The sequence below is a fragment of the Hemiscyllium ocellatum genome, chromosome 1, assembly GCF_020745735.1.
Source record: "Hemiscyllium ocellatum isolate sHemOce1 chromosome 1, sHemOce1.pat.X.cur, whole genome shotgun sequence".
Classification (NCBI taxonomy): Eukaryota; Metazoa; Chordata; class Chondrichthyes; order Orectolobiformes; family Hemiscylliidae; genus Hemiscyllium; species Hemiscyllium ocellatum.
Window position 1 is genome coordinate 142432330 of NC_083401.1, and position 20724 is coordinate 142453053.

Consider the following 20724-nt stretch of genomic DNA (forward strand, 5'->3'; position numbering starts at 1 on the left):
AGTCATGGGGACAGGACTGAGCTGGAAGTTTGGAACTGGGGTGAGGTGGGGGAAGGGGAAATGAGGAAACTGGTGAAGTCCACATTTATGCCCTGGAGTTGAAGTATTCTGAGGCGGAAGATGAGGCGTTCTTCCTCCAGGTGTCTGATGGTGAGGGAGCGGCAGTAAAAGAGGCCCAGGACCTCCATGTTCTCGGCAGAGTGGGAGGGGGAGTTGAAATGTTGGGCCACAGGGTGGTGTGGTGGGTTGGTGCGGGTATCCCGGACATGTTCCCTAAAGCGCTCTGCTAGGAGACGTCCAGTCTCCCAAATGTAGAGGAGACCGCATCGGGAGGAACGGATACAATAAATGACATTGGTGGATGTGCAGGTAAAACTTTGATGGATGTGGAAGACTCCTTTAGGGCCTTGAATGGAGGTGTGGGTGCAGGTTTTGCAACCTTCCCCTGCCACCGCAGGAATTGCAAAACCTGCACCCACACCTCCTCCCTCACCTCCATCCAAGGCCTTAAAGGAGCCTTCCACATCCAAAGTTTTACCTGCACATCCACCAATATCATTTATTATATCCGTTGCTCTCGATGCGGTCTCCTCTGCATTGGGGAGACTGGGCGCCTCCTAGCAGAGCGCTTTAGGGAACATCTCTGGGACACCCTCACCAACCAACCACACCACCCTTTGGCCCAACATTTCAACTCCCCCTCCCACTTTGCAGAGGACATGGGGATCCTGGGCCACTTTCACCGCCACTCCCTCCCCATCAGACGCCTGGAGGAAGAACGCCTCATCTTCCGCTTCAGAACACTTCAACCCCAGGGCATCAATGTGGACTTCACCAGTTTCCTCATTTCCCCTTCCCCCACCTCACCCCAGTTCCAAACTTCCAGCTCAGCACTGTCCCCATGACTTCTTCTACCCGCCTTTCTTTTCCACCTATCCACTCCACCCTCCCCTCGACCTATCACCTTTATCCCCACCCCCACTCACCTATTGTACTCTATGCTACTTTCTCCCCACCCCCACCCTCCATCACTTATCTCTCCCCCATTCAGGCTCTCTGCCTGCATTCCTGATGAAGGGCTTTTGCCCGAAACGTCAATTTTACTGCTCCTCGGATGATGCCTGAACTGCTGTGGTCTTCCAGCACCACTAATCCAATATCTGGACTTAAGTTGACAGATGCATAATAGGACCTTGCAATGTACCTAAAGTACTAAAATTGCTTGGGAAGCTGAAGCTTCCAATAAACTCCCCTTGCCTGAAACCATCGGTGAAACTCTCAGACATTGAGACCAGTGTAAGAGACTTGGGTCAGACTCACAAATCTTACCTCAACACCTATCCCGGAAATATTCCATTGATCAATGCTTGATCTAACTCAGTAATTAAACTGTTTAACTGAACCAACACCGCAATAAACTGCACAATCACATCTCTGACCTATGCCAACTACACCATTGTTCCACCCACCCAACAGAGTATCCTTCCACTCATCCGCTCAACCATGACATACGTTGTTACAGTCACTGTTCCTTCAGCATTGCTGAGCAAAAATCCTGGAACTCAATATTGAAGACTCACATCAGAGCTACTCTGCAAGACTGTCTGAAAGAAGTAACTTCGAACTATAGCCAGGAATTGGAAATAAAATGTGCTTTGTCAGCACAGGCAATTTTCTTTTCTTTTTTAATAAAGGTATAAACTGTATTCCTTACTACACTGTCATATTAGCCCACTGTATTCTTTATTCTTAACTTATACCTTTTAGACCAAAAAGAACCTACCTATCTCAGTCTTAAATATACTCAATGACCAGACCTCCACAGCCTTTTGCGGCAATGAGTATTTGGAATTCTCTACAAAGGATTCTTCTGAAAAGGAGGTGAAAGCAGAGTCCTTGATTTTTTTTTAGAAACGAGAGGTAAATAGATCCATATGGAGTAAGGAGTTGAAAGGTTATCAGAAATAGCTAAGTGTGCAGATTTGAGCTTACACTCCGATCAAGCTAGGAGAGCTGAATGGGCTACTCACACTCCTGATTCATATATTCTAACAATTTCACCTTCTCACCTTTCATACCACCCTTACTTTATTGTTCTTTATTCAATATTCTTTCCCACAGTACTGCCACTCTCCTTTTCATCATTCAATTCTGTACATAACCTAAACCTGACCCAAATTTGAATAGTTCTCCAATATCATGACCAAATCTATCACTTTCTCTCAAGCTCTTGGAAAGCATACAAGGGAAAACTTCTCACCTGTTAGACAATCCACCTTTCACCACTAACAGTCATATTTTGTTGCTACCATTCTGGTTAGTCAGTGTTCTAAATTATAACCTTGTATTCCCCTAAACTCTAAGTAACTGTCCCAAATACTTTTTCTCTGAGAAACCCTCTGAGTTGAGATCAAGAATCGTTGCATATACTTTTAGCCTTCTCAGGAATGACATCATTTACCCACAATCTTTCCTTTCTTCATCATATCAGGTCAAGCTTATGAACATCTGATAACTAGTTCTTGATTTGTTTTGATCATTCCTTCTGGCTTGTTAAGTTTACATTAGACTTGTTTTTTTTTCATTTTGGTTTCTCCAACATTTTCAGAGAAAAGGATTTTGATTGATTAACCCTTTCCAATACTCTGTTTACTTTGATAATTAGCTTCAGCAGAAACTCTGCTTTCGGAAGCTAAGATATTAATGGATTGGTGCATGAAGTCTCAAAAGCAGGAAACGCAACTTCACATGATGTAGTCAAAGTGCCATAAAGGACATATGCTATGTCCTGCTGGTTGACCTCAGGATCTCCATTTTATTCTGACTACAGGAGTGTGGAGTTCCTATGCAATAGTAGTCTTTAAAAATAATGACACTATTTAAGGAAGTATTTTGTTCAGTGGATTTGAAATCAGATATTACCTTTGTCGATGAATCAACAACTGCACCTCTCTCCAATAATTCCTGCACAAGATCCACGTGCCCTTCTTTTGCTGCCAGATGCAATGCATTGAGGCCATTCTGTAACAGTTATACAATTCTATATGTATTTTACTGTATTTCATTAGAAAAATGTACATTTATACAATTACTTGTATTCAAATGAATGAATATGATGAATGATATATACACTGAATCCTTCAGTTAGAGTTTGCATATTATCATTTATGAAAATAGGTTCATCTGCAACCTAAATAAAAGTAATTGACAAACTTTTTCATCGACTCTATTCAGACATCCCTTTTGAAATATATTCTGTTTAACTTGGGTCTTTACTTCAATATCTCAGCTGTAGAGAAATTTGAAAGCAGAACTCTCTAAAACACTATGTAAAATAAATGTTAATAAATGCAAGGAAACATTAAACTTCAAGTATTTATGTCTAGACAGATACATTAAAAGAAAAATATAGCAGTCAAAATAACTTGACGGGACCTGACTACACTATCACTTGAATCTCTGGATTTCAAGATACAATCTGCATTACCGTTTAGTTTAACTTTTCAAAAATCTTTGTAAAGAGTTTTGAAATGGGAGCTTATTCTTCTAAACGTAACTTTTTAAAAGCAATGAAATTGGAAGTGGATCTCTTTAATGATCGGATGACAAGCAATTGATACATTTAAAATCTATTAAAACAGTTAGTAAATAAAATCAGGGCAACTGATACAAAACGTAAATCCCTCATTCTGCATTTAAGAAACTCAAGCCATACATACATTTGTCTAATTGCAGCAACAAGGTATAGCTAATTTGAAAAAAAAATTGATATTTGGGTATACCAAAAAAGCAAGCATCTATTGTTTGTCCCTTGTTGAGAATGTGGTGGCATTCTCGAGCTGCTGCAGTCTGTTTGACTAAAATATGCCATCATGATTTTAGGTACAGTAGATAATTTTAAGTCAGAAATCTGAGATCCACAGAATTGGATGCCCCTGCTACTGCAGTCATTCTAGAGACAGAGGACAGAGGTCTGGGATTCTGTTGGAGAAACCTTTGCAAAGTGCTACATGAAAATCCAGTAGATTATACAGACAGCAGCCACAGTATGCCAGTGAGAGTGCAACAAATCCAAAGATGGTGGACATAGATCACTCATATAGTTTATTCTGAATAGTATTAAGCCTCCTAACTAAATGGGTAGGGTTGAAATAATAATCATGTGATAAGCGTTCCTTCAGATTTGTGATATGGATCATGCAGTTGCTGGACAGGACACAAGGTGAGACATGCAAACAGAATACCAAGTCTCTGACCTATTCTTAAAGCATTTATACGGTTACACAGATCAGTTATTAGCGATTAGTGATCACAACCCCCCCAACCCACGAATCCACTTCCAGGTCATTTAGTGGGCCAGGTCATTTAGTGGGAAACTTGTGGATGTAATACTCGTGAATATCAAAGAGAGATGGCTCACTGCCTTCGGCCAAATCTTACAGACTTTGAAAATTTTCAGTTATCATGACTAGCTCTGGATGCTGAGCCCTTTCACAACAGTGAAGGAAGTGAGAGCCGGTCATTGAAGTTGCCGCCTGTGGAACTTCCGAACAATTAAAGACTCAAATGGGTTCCAGAAGCATGCAGTGCAAGCAGTGAGGCCCATTACTTGGTGACTGGCAAAACTCAACCATAACTGAGAAGTAGCAGGAGCAGTGGGTACACATTGGAGATGCCATTATTATCAGGAAAGTTGCTAGCACACAATCAGTTTGAACACTGAGTGACTACTCTGGACAGGGTCCTTAAGTTATGGAAAATGTTTATTATGGTAATTCATCAGCCTTTTTGTTTGGCAGTGACATTAAGAGGCCTTATAATCTGATGCAGTACACTATGCTGTTGTTGCCTGTGCAGTGGGATGGCTGACAGTCCAGGTCTGTGCAATACTGGAAACACTGCCTTGTGCTGCAGAGATTACTGAAAATTAATCCCTTAACTACCTTAAGATTGTAAGTTTGGGTTTCTGGTTTTTGAGTTAGTGACCTCTGAGTTTTCTGTATGGCTCAAATTTGAATTAATAACTTCCGAATATTTTTGTAGCCATGGTTATTTCTTTTATACAGTTTATTTGGGTCCTAGTTTTGGAATAAATCAGTTTGTGTGCACCACTCATGATTTATTTGTTTATCTTGCATTGTTTTTTATTCCAATAAAGTAAATAATGGAGCCTTATGGTTTTGGAGGCTTCTGGAACTTTTTAAGAAGTATTAGGGGAACACCCATTGCTTGGAGAGGGACATTTTTGGATTCATCTTTACTTTGAGCTTTTGGCAGTCCAGAGAAAATATTGGAATAGGAATGATGTATAGACTATTACTCCTGAGAAAGTGAGAATATTTGGTAAACTGGGCGAGCTAATAATTGTCCCAGACAAAAATTGTTGAGATAAAACCATAACGAGAAGTGGAGTACATTGATGCTCAGGTGAATAATAGTTTCACAAGGAAGCTGTTTGCAGTTGCAGTCTAAAAGTTGAAGTCACAAGTAACTTAAACCTACCAAGAGATTCTGATGTGAGCATTATGAGTGGTGGTTTGGGTCTTGTACCAGAGGTGTACTCTGTTCTTTTCAATTTCTATAGCAATGTGTTGTGATTATACTTTTGCTTTGTGTTTAACACTTTTGAATTGGGATTCAAAAGTAGGTTGTTTGGTTTATTTTGTTTTATTTTCATTTATTTTATTACTAAACTTTAGTTTCATTGTTAAAGCAAAATCTGCAGCATTGCACGTTTATGTTTGGGAAGAGACATTTTATTAAGACCTAAACAAATCAAAATGTGATCTATCAAATCAGGTTTCTGCCTATTATTTGACTTCTCTTAATAACATGTGCTGGAACCATTGGCATAACACTACTGGTGTGTTGGCTGCAATCACCGGCTTCAGGTTATCTCAAGCAAATTTTACTTGATATTTATCAGAAAAATCTGAATGCTGCCCATCAAGTCTCCAATGGGGTGTTGTCAATTTGGTGTCTTCACATTTTTGCTGTTCTTAATTATTTCTAGAAGTTAGTTTATACTCTTGGGTATGTATCCAAAGAAAACTATGCAAATTCGAATGTTTGAAGTAAGAAATGTTCTTGACAAATCACAACACATTTCTTTGCATCCACATGGTAAAATTTAGTAATAGTTAAGTTTGTCAGCTAATATACAAGAGGTTCTCCTGCAACAGAGCATAACATTGCTCTAAATCTGATTGGACATATTAAAGGAAGCTGCCTACTATCAGGAAGGTCATATGTATTAACCCTCTGAAGATTGAGACTGCAGCTCACAGCAGAGAATATGGGACAGAGTCCACAAGACAGAAACAAGAGAGGTCAGCACCACACAGAGCTCACAAGACACATGACACTCTCATATAAAATTGCAACTACTAAACAACCTGTTCCCACTTCAGCAAACAAGAGAACGTCTGTAAATTGAAATAGATTTGTATGACTAGCTTCAGAAGTTGAGATCTGTTTTTACATGTGCCTTGTCCACACTAGTTTATTGGCTCACAATCTTTCAACATAAATGTTCTGAAGTTATGTACCTGCATAGTAATTCATTAGTGGCCTAATCTGATGGTGAATACAGTAATTCAACCTTCTTTATTGCTTCTGAACCTCAAAGTGTATAAAGGTAAAAATCACACAACATCAGGTGATCGTCCAACAGGTTTATTTAGAAGCACTAGCTTTTGGAGCACTACTCCTTCATCAGGTAATTGTGGGACAGACTATAACCTGGACTATAACCTGATGTTGTGGGACTTTTAACTTTGTCCAGCCCAGTTCAACACTGGCTCCTCCACACCATAGCCTCAAAATCAAGACTTATGAGATTAAAATATAAAATATCTAAATCAATATAAACAAGTTGCATACAACAAAATTAATTTATGTTCTATTGTTTCTGCCATAGAAGTGATGCACTATTTCAAATGTAATTTTAATAGCAGTGAAGGTTCACAAGTTATTTAATGATAAGATGAACTACAATGTAACATTCCTAAATGTGACAATGCAGTGAGGGCAACCAAAGGTATATGGCTAATGAACAATTGTGCTAAATTTTGCATTAGGCAAGAGGAGTTGACTGTAAAATGTCAGCATTCATCCTTACTACTCCTTTGACTGCAACTTCAGGATGCTCGGCACATGCAAATAAACATGAAAATGCACAAAATTTAACTTAATTATGGATAAGGAGAAAGTGACGACTGCAGATGCTGGAGATCAGAGTCAAAAAGTGTTGTGCTGGAAAAGCACAGCTGGTCAGGCAGCATCCACGGAGTAGGAGAGTCTACATTTTAATCTTGCATTTGTATTGGTACAGACTGTACTGTTCAACCCCACTGCACACCTGCTCCACTTCAGTGCGAATTTTAACTCTACTGCTCCTACCTCTTCACTGGAAACCCCTTAAAAAAGTCACACTTTGTTCATCAGGCATAATGGTAGTGTAATTAATCAACTTTGATAAGCAGAAATTTTTACTGCAAAAAATTTTTAGAATCTCACAATTCTGTTAAATGATCACTGGATAATTTACTGTAAAATTATTCTAAATTACAAATTAAAAAAAAAGATTTGACAGTTATTTGGTTTCTACTTTTGTCCCATTTGTGTGTGTGTGTGTGTGTGTGTGTGTGTGTGTGTGTGGTGGGGCGGGGGGGGGGGGGGGGGGGGGGGGAAGAGGTTGAAGAGGGTGTGTGTGCTTGTCTGCTTTGACGTAACTCCACTTGCACACTGGGAACAGAACTCTGTAATCAGTTGCAGCACCATTATATAGTGACAGAGTGGAAGTTCTCAAAATAAAGATCCCAGAAATACTTAGCAAAACTTATTTACTTCATGGCAAATGGTAAGCACGCCTACTTCAACACAGACTACAAAATCCTACCCAATAAAACATGGACGGGAGTGGGAGTGGTAGGAGAGTGGATGATGAAATATAAAGAGATTAATGTTTGTAAATTTCCTCAGAACTTTAGAAACAGTAGAAACACACTTTTATGCAGATATAAAAATTTTATTTCCATGACAGACCAGCAAAATTCTGATTACTTTCCTACGATGTTTTTACTCAAGTCATAGGAATTTTCAATAAAGAATCACAGTATTCAAAAATGCTAATAACTATACATACCTGATTGGATGTGTTGATATCTATCCCTCCTTTGAGGAATTCAAGCACTTTGTCCAGATTCCCTGCTCTGGCAGCACGGAGGAAGCTTGCATTGCTGTCAGACTGTAAAAGAGAAATACTATCTATTAGCAGACATTTTACTCCACTAATGGAATAAAAATTGTAAACAGGAATTCCAAACAGTCAGTAGTAAGTATTAATTTCCATAAAACCAAAACAGTACGCAACTTTCACTGAAAACCAAGGTAAGTCCATTACACTGCTGGCCTAAACCTGGTTATATTAAACTTTTTTAAAAAAAGTTAATTCCTTGATGTTTTAAAACCAATAATCATTTTTGAAATAGATCAATGGAATTCTCCATTTATGGGATAGGCATTTAACCATTCCATACAGGAGAAAGTGAGGACTGCAGATGCTAGAGATCAGAGCTGAAAAATGTGTTGCTGGAAAAGTGCAGAATGTCAGGCAGCATCCAAGGAGCAGGAGAATCAATGTTTCGGGCAGAAGCCCTGAAGAAGGGCTTATGCCCGAAAGGTCAATTCTCCTGCTCCTTGGATGATGCCTGACCTGCTGCGCTTTTCCAGCAACACATTTTTCAACCATTCCATACAGCCCATCTTGGACTGGAAGAAATGTTTCTGTATTAAAAAGAAGTCACTTCAGTCTGACTATAATGAAGCCAGTCCAAATTATGTGTCCTTCAAACAGTGCTATTAAAATTATCCAAAATCGTAATACTGCAATGGGAGAATGAGTAAGAAATGTAAAACTAATGGCCTGATTGAATAACTTGTTGGCAACCCAGAATAATCAAATACTTTCAGCATTAACTATTTTTAAAATTTAGCTATTTTCCCTCAAGTCACTTTAAACCTGACAAGGAAAACATTAGGAGTTGCTGGGTTTCATGAACCCAACTGTGATTCTCTGTGAGACAGTAAACTCAAGAAAAATGTTGCACAGAGACTTCATGATAACCCATCCATTTTTTTTCTTTATATGCTGATATGTTTCCTGCAAGTATCCAAAAATACATGGCTTAATTACATATCTCTACAATGTTTAACATATATTTTCATGTAATCATAGGACTAATTCTGTGTTCAGGGCTAAATTGGATACTGCCCAAAATGTGAGCTTAGGCTTCATGATGTGCAATTATCCCACGGTAGTGCAATGTGATACCAGTAAAATATCGATTTTGTGACTTCTCAAGTATTGTAATGAACAGTCACCATTAAATGCATTGTGCTGCAGTTACAGGCATCAGCAGGTAGCCTAAATCATGAGGGGGAAGTACAACTTAATTACTAGTTAGCATTACTTAAAGCCAGTCTGCATCTCCTAAGTGGAGGAACATAGTGACTAGAAAAGGTGGTAGATGTTCTTCTATTGGTCACTCTGCAGTGGAAAAATGTTTAAGAACATCATGATCTGGAAGCCATCATGCTTAAAGTAGGTCAGGCAGCACACTGAATGTCTTGGTGAAGGAGGTGGAAAGAGTAGGGCTACACTGCAGCAGGCTAGGAGGCCCTGAGAAAACATTAAAAGGAGAAAGTGGGACAAGATGGTCATCACACAGTCAATGCCATAGTGAAATGCAGAGGACTCAGATGCAGTCCTGCAAAAAGCTAAATATATCAAGTAGTGCCCATAATTTTGTAAGATTTAAAGTAATTATGAAGGTCAAAGATTAATCATAAAGATCCTGAATTGAAGTAAGACCATTTCAATAAGACAAGACAAAATCTGGCCAAAGTAAACTGGGAGCAACTACTTGCTGTAAAATTCAGGTAGTGCAATGGGAGGCATTTAAAGGGATAGAAGTAAGCGCTAAGGGCTAACATGTTCCGGTAAAAGTGGAGGGTGGGACCAACAAGTCCAGATAATCCTGGGTGTCAAGGAATGTACTGGTTAAGGGGGAAAAAAGTTATGGTATATACAAAAGGCTTAAAACAGCAGATGCCCTACAGTATAGAAAGCACATGGGTTGATTGAAAGAGAAATTATGAGAGAAATGAGGAGATAAGAATGCACTGGCAGGTAATTTCTAATCCTGTAGAAATCAGGAAGGGGGGCTATGATATTCTTGAATAAGTTTTATCAGGCTTGAAAGTAGATATGTTCACAAACCCAGAGGAGATATGGCTCAGGTTGCTGTAGGGAGTTATGGAAGGAGATTGCAGGGGCTCTGACAGTAATTTTCACATTACCTCTGGCCACAGGAGGGGTGCCAGCTGACTAGAGGTTCTAGTATCCAATAAGGATGGTAGGAATTAACTAGGGAACAACAGGCCATTTAGTGTAAGATCTGTGATAGGGAAACTATTAGAAAAATTTCTGGAGGGTCAGAATTATTTCCACTTGGAGAAGCAAGGATTAATCAGGAGAAGCAAGGATTAATCAGGATAGTCAACATCACTTTGTAAGGGAGAGATCATGCTGAATAAATTTGATTGACTTTTTCAAAGAAGTGACTGGGTGTGTAGATGAGCATAAATGCAATTGATGCAGTTTTCATGGACTTCAGTAAGCCTTTTGACAGGATCTTGCATGGCAGATTGGTTAAGAAGCAAAGAGTCCATGGGATCCAGGGCAATGTGGCAAATCGGTTACAAAATTAGTTCAGTGGCAAAAGCAGACAGTGATGTTTGAAGTTTGCGTGACTGGAACCTGTGACTTTTAGAATAGCACAGGGTTTAGCTCTGGGTCCCTTGCTGCTCGTGTCAAATGTCGGTGGTATGATAAATAAGCTCGCAGATGACATGAAAATTGGTTAACTAAATGGCATTGGACTACAAGACAATATAGACTAGCTGGTCAGATGGATTGAACAGTGACAAATGGAACTTAATCTTGAAAAGGTGAAAGGTTGGTAGTGCTGTGAAGAAGGCATATGGTGCGTTAGGTTTCATTGGTAGAGGGAATGAGTCCCGGAACCGCAGTATCATGCTGCACCTATATAAAACGCTGGTGCGGCCACACTTGGAATATTGCACACAGTTCTGGTCACCCCATTACAAGAAGGATGTGGAAGCATTGGAAAAGGTGCAGAGGAGATTTACCAGGATGTTGTCTGGTATGGAGGGAAGGTCTTAAGAGGAAAGGCTGAGAGACTTGGATCTGTTCTCATTGGAAAGGTGGCGGCTAAGGGGGGGATTTGTTAGAGACATACAAGATGATCAGAGGATTAGATAGGGTAGACAGTGAAATACTTTTTCCTAGAATGATGACGTCAGCTTGTACGAGAGGGCGTAACTACAAATTGAGGGGTGATAGATTTAAGACTGATGTCAGAGGCAGGTTCTTTACACAGAGAATGGTAAGGGCATGGAATGCCCTACCTGCCAATGTAGTTAAATCAGCCACATTAGAGAGATTTAAACAATCCTTAGATAAGCACATGGATGATTTAGGGATAGTGTAGGGGGACAAGCTGAGAATGTTCACAGGTTGGCGCAATATCGAGGGCCGAAGGGCCTGTTCTGTGCTATATTGTTCAATGTTCTATGTAATATATATTTGGTAGGACTAATAAGGTAAATGTTGGGACCTGAGGAAGTACAGAGGATCAGAGGGATGGTTTAGTGCATGCCAATAGACCCTTGAAGACAGCAGAACAGGTAGATATGGTGGTATATAGGATAGTGGTCTTTGTTAGGTCATAGCATTAAATACAACAAAGAGGCTATGATGGAGCTATATATGGTAATATTATTTAGACCACAGTACCAGAGTACTGTGTGCTGTTCTGGCTGTAATGCTACAAGAATGATGTGATTGCACTATATAGGGTGCAGAGAGATTACCCAAGATGTTGCCTGGCCTGGAGAGACTCAGCTATGAAGAAAGAGAAGATAGATGTTTTCCTTAGAGCAGCAAATGAGGGATCTGATCGAGGTGAGGCATAGACAGGGAGAAATGTTCCCCTCAGTGGAGGAGTCAATAACCAAGGGGCATAGTTTTAGACATAAGGAGGACATCTAGAGGGGATTTGCGGAAAAGGTGATCACCTCAATCTTTTCAACCAGGGCTGAGCATATTTTGAACTTGCTGCCTGAAAAGGATATTTAAGAATGATATAGGTAAACATTTCAAACACCATAGCTTACAAGGGTATGTGCCAAGTGCTGGAAAATTTAATTAGAATCGATTGATGCTTGATGACCAATGCACACATGATGGACCGAATATCATCTTTCTGCGCTATTAAAAACTGACTCAATGATCAAGGTCAGTTAATATATCTTGATTATACTCTCATACCAGAGCACAGAGTGGAATACCTTCTACTTTTGATACAAGGCAAAGTTTGCATGGAACACATGCAAAGTGAAGTGCATGTTATCAATAACACTCTCAGTTGAAATTCCTACAAACCTACAGAATGAGTTTGCTCATTCCATCACCTCGATCTGGTAATGATATTACATAAATTCAGCTCCTTTTAAGTAAAGCTGCTGAGTAACCTTCCTAAACAATGGTGAAAAGATGCAAGATGTGGCAAATATACCAAGCTTCTGCCTGATGAAGGGCTCTGGCCCGAAATGTCGAATTTCCTGTTCCTTGGATGCTGCCTGATCTGCTGTGCTTTAACCAGCAACACATTTTCAGCTCTGATCTCCAGCATCTGCAGACCTTACTTTTTACTCTTCTGCCTAGAAAGGGCTTGTTTCTTCAACTTTCATGGCCACAATTAAGTTTCTCTGCTCTTTAATTGCAGCTATTGCTTCAGTAGACCGCAGTGACAACTATTCTTACTGAAGTCCTGCCTTATCCCACACAGTCCTCGCGGAGGCACTCCTGTTCTATGCCCTTCTCCCCCTCTTTCAGTCCTTTCTCTCGTTCAGTAGTGGGTCCTGTTCTGTGTCCTCTAATCAATCTCCAAGTCACACTGCAACTTAAAAAACATGCCTTCTTACACACAAGACTAGCAGCAACTCAACAAAGGACAGGACAGCCCAGGAACAGGCTCCTGTGCGCATCAAGCCTGTACTGACACATGACATTTTTCTAAACCTAAAATCTCTGGATTGCAACTTTAGCCATGAACTAATTGGCACAGGGTCAATAAGATTAAACAGGTAAATGTGTGGCTCAAAGGTTGGTGTGGGAGAAACGAGTTTGAATTCATGGGATATTGGCATCAGTACTGGGGAAGAAGGGACCTGTTCCAATGGGACCGTCTTCATCTGAACCATGCTGGGACCAGAGTCCTAGCAAATCGCATAACTAGGGCTGTGACAGGGCTTTAAACTAAATGGGAGAGAAGGGGCGGGGCTGCATTCAGTTATGGGGGAAATTAGAACACCTGATTTAAAGGAAGAGGTAAGAGTGCAGAACTCAGGAGATGTTATTAAAATCTCTAGCACAGACACAAATAGGACAGAATGTATGGAAAGGGTTAGCTATCAAACTTCAAGCACACTGCACAAACTAATAACAATGAGAAGAGGGATGGCTAATACAGGACTGAAGGTATAATATCTGATTGCAATATAAGGTATCAGGTAAATGAGCTTGTGGTGCAATATGAAATTGGCAAATAAGAGATTGGTGAACATCACAGAAAAGCGGCTGCAAGGGGATCAGGATTTGGAGCGGAATATTCAAGGATACACATCGTATTGAAAAGATAGGCAGGTGGGCAGAGTGGGTGGGGTTGCCTTATTAGTAAGAAATTAAATTTTAAAAAGTAGTGTTAGATGGTGTAGAATCTGTGTGGGTAGAATTGAGGAACTGCAAAGGTAAAAGTTGGAGTTATATTCAGGCCTCCAAACAGTAATCAGGAGCTGGGGTGCAAGATACACCAGGAGACAAAAAAATATATGTAGGAAAGGCAAGGTTACAATGGTCATGGGGGATTTCAATATGCAGGTGGACTGGGAAAATCAGGTTGGTAGTGGATTGCAAAAAAATGGAATTTGTGGAATGTCTATAAGATGGCTTTTTGGAGCAGCCCATGGTGGAGTCATCCACTAGGGAACAGGTAATACTGGATTTCGTGTTGCACAATGAGACGGACCTGATTAGGGAGCTTAATGTGAAGGAGCCCTTAGGAGTCAGTGATCAGAATATGATTAAATTTACTCTGCAGTTTGCGAAGGGGAAGATAAAATCAGAGGTATCATAATTACAGCTGAATAAAGGCAACTACAGAGCCATGAGGGAGGAGTTGGATAGAATTCACCAGGAGAAGAGCTTAGCAGGAAATACAGTGGGACAGCAATGGCAGGAGTTTCTGGAAGTAATTCAGGAGACACAGCAGAAATTCATCCTGAGGAAAAAGAAGCACGGCACAGGGAGGATGAGGCAACCATGGCAGACTAAGGAAGTCAGTGATAGCTCAAAACAAAAGAGAAAGCATATAAAGTGAAGGGCAGTGGGAAACCAGAGGATTGGGAAGCTTACAAAGACCAACAGAGGCAACAAAATAAAAGGTGAGAGAGAAGATTATGTATGAGGGTAGGCTAGCCAGTAATATAAAGGAAGATTGTAAAAGTTTCTTTCAATATGTAAAAGTAAATGAGAGGCAAAGGTGAACACTGGGCCACTGGACAATGACGCTGGAGGGATAACAGTCGGGAAGAAATGGCTGAGTAACTAAATAATTACTTCATGTCAGTCTTCATGTTGAAAGACATGAGTAATATCCCAAAATTTCAGGACAGTGAGGGTCCATCACCAAGGAGAAAATGCTAGAAAAACTGAATGGGCTGAAAGCAGATAAGTGACTTGGACAGATGGACTTCACCCCAGAGCTCTCAGAGATAGTGGAGCTGTTAGTGATGATCTTTCAGGAATCACTATAGTCAGGGAGGTCCCAGAGGATTGGACAATCACTAATGTGACACCCCTATTTAAAAAGGGAGTAAGGCAAAAGACAAAAACTTACATACTGATTAGCCTAACTTCTGTCATGGAGCAGATCCTGGAGTGATAGTTGAGATTTCTGAATACTTGGAAGTGTATGGTAAAATAGGGCAAAGTCAGCATGGTTTCATCAAGGGGAGGTCATGGCTAACAAATCTGCTAGAATTCTTTGAGAAAGTAACCAGCAGGTTAGACCAAAGAGAGCCAACGATGTTATCCACCGAGACTTCAAGAAGGCCTTTGACAAAGTGCCACACACAAGGCTACTGAGTAAGATAAGGACCCATGATGTTCGAGGCAAGGTGCTAGCATGGATAGAAGCCTGGGTGCCTGGCAGAAAGCAGAGTGCGGATAAAAGGGTCTTTCTCACTATTGCAGCACAAGTGGTGTTCCGCAAGGCTCAGCGTTGGGACAACTTTTCACTTTATACATTAATGAGTTCGATAAAGGAGCGGAGGGCATTCTGGCTAAGTTTGGAGACAATACAAAGATAGATAGAGGGACAGATAGCATTGAGGAGGTGGGGAGACTGCACAAGGATTTAGACAGGTTAGGAGAGTGGGCAAAGTAGTGGCAGATGGAGTTCAACATGAGAAAAAGTGTGAGGTCACACATTTTGGTAGGAAGAATGGAGGCATGGACTATTGTCTAAATGGGGAGAAAATGCAAAAGTCTGAAGTGCCAAGGGACTTGGGAGTTCTAGGATTCTCTCAAGGTAAAGTTGCAGGTTGAGTCAGTAGATAGGAAGGCAAACACAATAATAGCGTTTACTTTGAGAGGACTTGAATACTAATGCAGGGTGTACTTCTGAGATTCTATAAGGCCTTTGTCAGACCACATTTGGTGTATTGTGCACAGTTTTGGGCCCCATATCTCAGGAAGGGCATACTGGCCCTGGAGCATATTCAAAGGAGGTTCACAAGAATGGTACCAGGAATGAAAAGCTTAATATATAAGAAACATTTGAGGATTCTGGGTCTATACTTGAAGAAGTTTAGAAGGTGAGGGGGGATCTAGTTGAAACTTACAGAATACTGAATGGCCTGAACAAAGGTGGATGTTGGGAAGAAGTTTCCATTGCCGGGAGATGACGAGGACCTGAGGGCATAGCCTTAGAATAAAGAGAAATCTTTTCAGAACAAAGATAAGGAGAAACCTCTTCAGCCAGACAGTGGTGAATCTATGGAATTCATGGCCACAGAAGGCTGTGAAGGCCAGGCCACTGAGTATATTTAAGACTGAGATCAACAGGTTCTTGATAGCCAAGAGGATGAAGGGTTAGGGGGAGCAAGCGGGAGAATGGGCTTGAGAAACTTATCAGCCATGATTGAATGGTGGAGCAGACTAGATGGGCTGAATGGCCTAACTTCTGCTCCTATGTCTTATGCCTCTACATGGTCCATAATAATTCTATTTTCTGCCTCTTCATGTATCTGTAAAGATGCCTCTTCAAACATTGCTTTTGTATTTGCATCACCATCTCCACTGGCAGCACAATCCAGGCACTTACTAGCCTCTGTGTAAAAACCTTCCTCTCACACCTCCTTTAAAATCTTTCCCCTTTTACCTTAAGCCCATATGCTCTACTAATTGATATTTCAAACCTGGGAAAAAGAACTTCAACTCTATCTATGCCGCTCATAATTCCACCAGGTGGCCCCTCAGCCTCTGACATTCAAGCAGAAACAAACCAAATTTGTCCCCATCTCTCCTTATAACTAATACCCTCCAAATCAGGCAATATTCAGGTAAACCTTTTCTGTACCCTCTCCAAAATCCCCACATCCTCTGGTAGTGTGATGACCAGAACAGTACGCAATATTCCAAATGCGGCTTAATTAAAGTTCTATGCAGCTACAATGTGACTTGCCAAGTTTTATACTCTATGCCCAAAATAATGAAGGCAAGCATACCATATGCCTTTAACTCCCTCAGCAGCTGCTTCACAACTGTCAGACTTTAGCGAAAGCAAAGGATTCCAGAAGTCACTGACTTGTACTTACAATCAGCCAACTAGTCTATATTATAGTCTGACCAGAATATTATAGAATTCTTATAAAATTAGTAGCATAGTCTGAGGCTATTTAGTTGAAGCCTTTTTCTCTTCTCTCTGGAAAGCAACCAATCCCTAATGTCAAGGTCACCCGTTTCAGGAATGCTGACATTCCTCAGTCAGTAGGGTTGAATCTTGTAATCGTTTATCCATACAAATGTCTAATAAAAATTAACAAATGGATCCCAGCATGAAGTGAAGTAAAATGCTCAAATTAAAATAATTGAAATGTGATCCCTGAATGTCTGCATTCATTGGTTGGAAAGATCAGAGCAAGTAATTGACATAAGGTAGACAAGTGGATCCAAAAGAGAAAGTTTAGCAATGAGCGCTCAGAAGTAGGGGCAGTCCTGTTAAGCAGCTGCCTTTTATGAAGGAGCACCAGGGAAGGTCAGGACGGAGGATGACTGCAAGAAGAGCTTCCTAACAATGACAACTGAGCAGAAGGCTGCTGTAGCAAGCTGCAGGGACCAACAGTTGCGAGATGCCACCTCTGCGTTTGCCCTCTGGGATCAATAAGTTGCTATCAGCTGTCATGGGTTTAATGCACTTCCTACCTATTTAACCATCATTTCTAAAATGTTGATTTTTAATAATCCACATTAAAACAAACCAAGTTCTCAACCAGCTATTTTGGGTAAACTGTGACCCCCAACCCAAAAACTTACAGCTATAAGTAGTTTCTGATCCCTTTACGAGTGATGATGGGAAGTTTTCCTCCTGCCACTGAACATTTCCCAGACATAACTGGAGTGTGGAGTTCCAAGTGATAATACTGGTGTCAAACCAATGTTACACACTAATTATTATCACTATTTGCCTACTGTGCATTCTTCCACAGTGGGTGTCCATGACACATGAGCTAATGACTTTGCTTATGTGGTGTGTATTGTGATCCACACTATATGCCAAAAATATCATTTTATACTTTCCAAGGACACTTGTAATGTTCAAAGAGTGTGATGGCTCTGAATTTTGAAAACAAATTTGAAAATATTTCCTTGTCCCAAAATTTAATGAATTTAAAAAAAAATAGTTAGTGAAATTTCTAAAAATGAGAAGTAGGAACTTGTTTCCATTCTGTCCAGCTACATGGCTTCTAGCCTTAAGTAACACTGCCACCACCATTTTTTGAAATTACTATGAGAGATCATTGAAACTCTCATTATCACAGATATTTGGGCCAAACTTTACTTTTCCTTACCACTAATTATTTGATTGGCAAGGTAACTGATTGGAATTTTAATTTGCTCCCAAAACCTTCCCCAAAGTTCCCTTTTCAATTGCCACTTCCAAGTTCTCTCAAACAATTAGAGTCACGGAGTCATACAGATGTACAGCACAGAAACAGACTCTTCCGTCCAACACATCCATGCCGACCAGATATTTCAACCCAATCTAGCCACACCTGCCAGCACTCAGACATATCCCTCTAAACCCTTCCTATTCATAAACCCATCCAGATGCTTTTTAAATGTTGCAATCATACTAGCCTCCACCACTTCCTCTGGCAGCTAATTCCATACACATACCACCCTCTGCGTGAAAAGGTTGCCCCTTAGGTCTCTTTTATATCTTTCCCCTCTCACCCTAAACCTATGCCCTCTACTACTGAACTCCCCCAACCTAGGAAAAGACTTTGTCTATTTACTCTATCCATGCCCCTCATGATTTTATAAACCTCCATAAGGTCATCCCTCGGCCTCCGTCACTCCAGGGAAAACAGCCTTAGTCTATTCAACCTCTCCCTGTAGCTTAAATCCTCCAACCCTGCCAACATCCTTGTAAATCTTTTCTAAACCCTTTTAAGTTTCACAACATCTTTCCGATAGGAAGGAGACCAGAATTGCACGCAATATTCCAACAGTAGCCTAACCAATGTCCTGTACAGCTGCAACATGACCTCCCAACTCCTGTACTCAATACTCTGACCAATAAAAGAAAGCATACCAAACACCTTCTTCACTTTCCTATCTACCTGCGACTCCACTTTCAAGGAGCTATGAACCTGCACTCCAAGGTCCCTTTGTTCAGCAACACTCCCAAAAACCTTACCATTAAGTGTATAAGTCCTGCTAAGATTTGCTTTCCCAAAATGCAGCACCTCGCATTTATCTAAATTAAACTGCCACTTCTCAGCCCATTGGCCCATCTGATCAAGATCCCGTTGTAATCGGAGGTAACCTTCTTCGTTGTCCATTACACCTTCAATTTTGGTGTCATCTGCAAATGTACTAACTATACCTTTTATGCTCACATCCAAATCATTCATGTAAATGATGAAAAGTAGTGGACCCAGCACCGATCCTTGTTGCACTGCACTGGTCACAGGCCTCCAGTCTGAAAAACAACCCTCCACTACCACCCTCTGTCTTCTACCTTTGAGCCAGTTCTGTTTCCAAATGGCTAGTTCTCTCTTTATTCCATGAGATCTAACCTTGCTAACCAATCTCCCATGGGGAACCTTTGTCAAATGCCTTACTAAAGTCCATATAGATCAAATCAATCCTCTTTGTTACTTCTTCAAAACACTCAATCAAGTTTGTGAGACATGATTTCCCACACACTAAGCCATGTTAACTATCCATAATCAGTCCATGCCTTCTCAAATACATGTACATCCTGTCCCTCAGGATTCCCTTCAACAACTTGCCTACCACCAATGTCAGGTTCACTGGACTATAGTTCCCTGGCTTGTCCTTACTACAGTTCTTAAAGAGTGGCACCAAGTTAGCCAACCTGCTGTCTTCCGGCACCTCACCTGTGACTATCGATGATACAAATATCTCAGCAAGAGGCCCAGCAATTACTTCTCTAGCTATCCACACAGTTGCAGAGTACACCTGGGGATTTATCCACTTTTATGCATTTCAAGACATCCAGCCCTTCCTCCTCTGTAATATGGACAACTTTCAAGATGTCACCATCTATTTCACTACATTCTACACCTTCTATGTCCCTTTCCACAGTAAATACTGATGCAAAATACTTGTTAAGTATCTCCCCCTTCTTCTACTTGATTAGCAACCTTCTAGCATAGAGATTGTCTTAAAGTCTCTTTTACCAGCATTGGGGTATGTTAAGAAGCAGCACGGGTTGACTTGCTGCCTAATTTTTACCCTCAAGCAACTGTCATCTGTGAGTACCATCTCCTCATTCACACCCCGGAGGCAATGCCAATATAAAAGCTTCTTCCTTGTAACCACCAGCAGTCAGTTATTGAATAAGATTTAGCAATGGCTGGATTAGTGCATAGTGTATGAAGGAATCTGTGCTGACTGAAATAAAACACAATTGATTAACTTCTCAATCTTCAGAATACACTGAAGCACGTTCTATCGTTCATAGATCATAAAATCTCTACAAGGTGGAAGCAGGCCATTTGACCCATCAAGTCCTCAACAACCCTTAAAAAAGTGTCCCATCACCCTGATCCACGCTTCTACCCCTTTAACACCGATTTCCCATGGCTATCCCACCTAGCCTGCATATCCCTGGACACTATGGGAAATTTAGCATGGCCAATCCATCTAACCTGCACACCTTTGGACTGTGGGAGGAGACCAGAGCACCTGGAGGAAACCCACAGAGACACATGAAGGGTGGAATCAAACCCAGGTCCCTGTTGCCATGAGACAGCAGTGGTAAT

The 20724-nt window shown here is 40.8% G+C and overlaps 1 protein-coding gene across 1 annotated transcript in view; it reads right to left on the reverse strand.

Moving 5' to 3' along the window:
* Positions 1–20724, reverse strand: part of ank2b (ankyrin 2b, neuronal) — a 399789-nt gene that overhangs the window by 279706 nt on the left and 99359 nt on the right. Inside the window, exons 2-3 of the mRNA XM_060826565.1 lie at positions 8147–8248; positions 2923–3021 (exon numbers count right to left, since the gene is read on the reverse strand). Coding sequence (XP_060682548.1) covers positions 2923–3021; positions 8147–8248 — 201 coding nt within the window. The remainder of the gene's footprint in view (positions 1–2922; positions 3022–8146; positions 8249–20724) is intronic.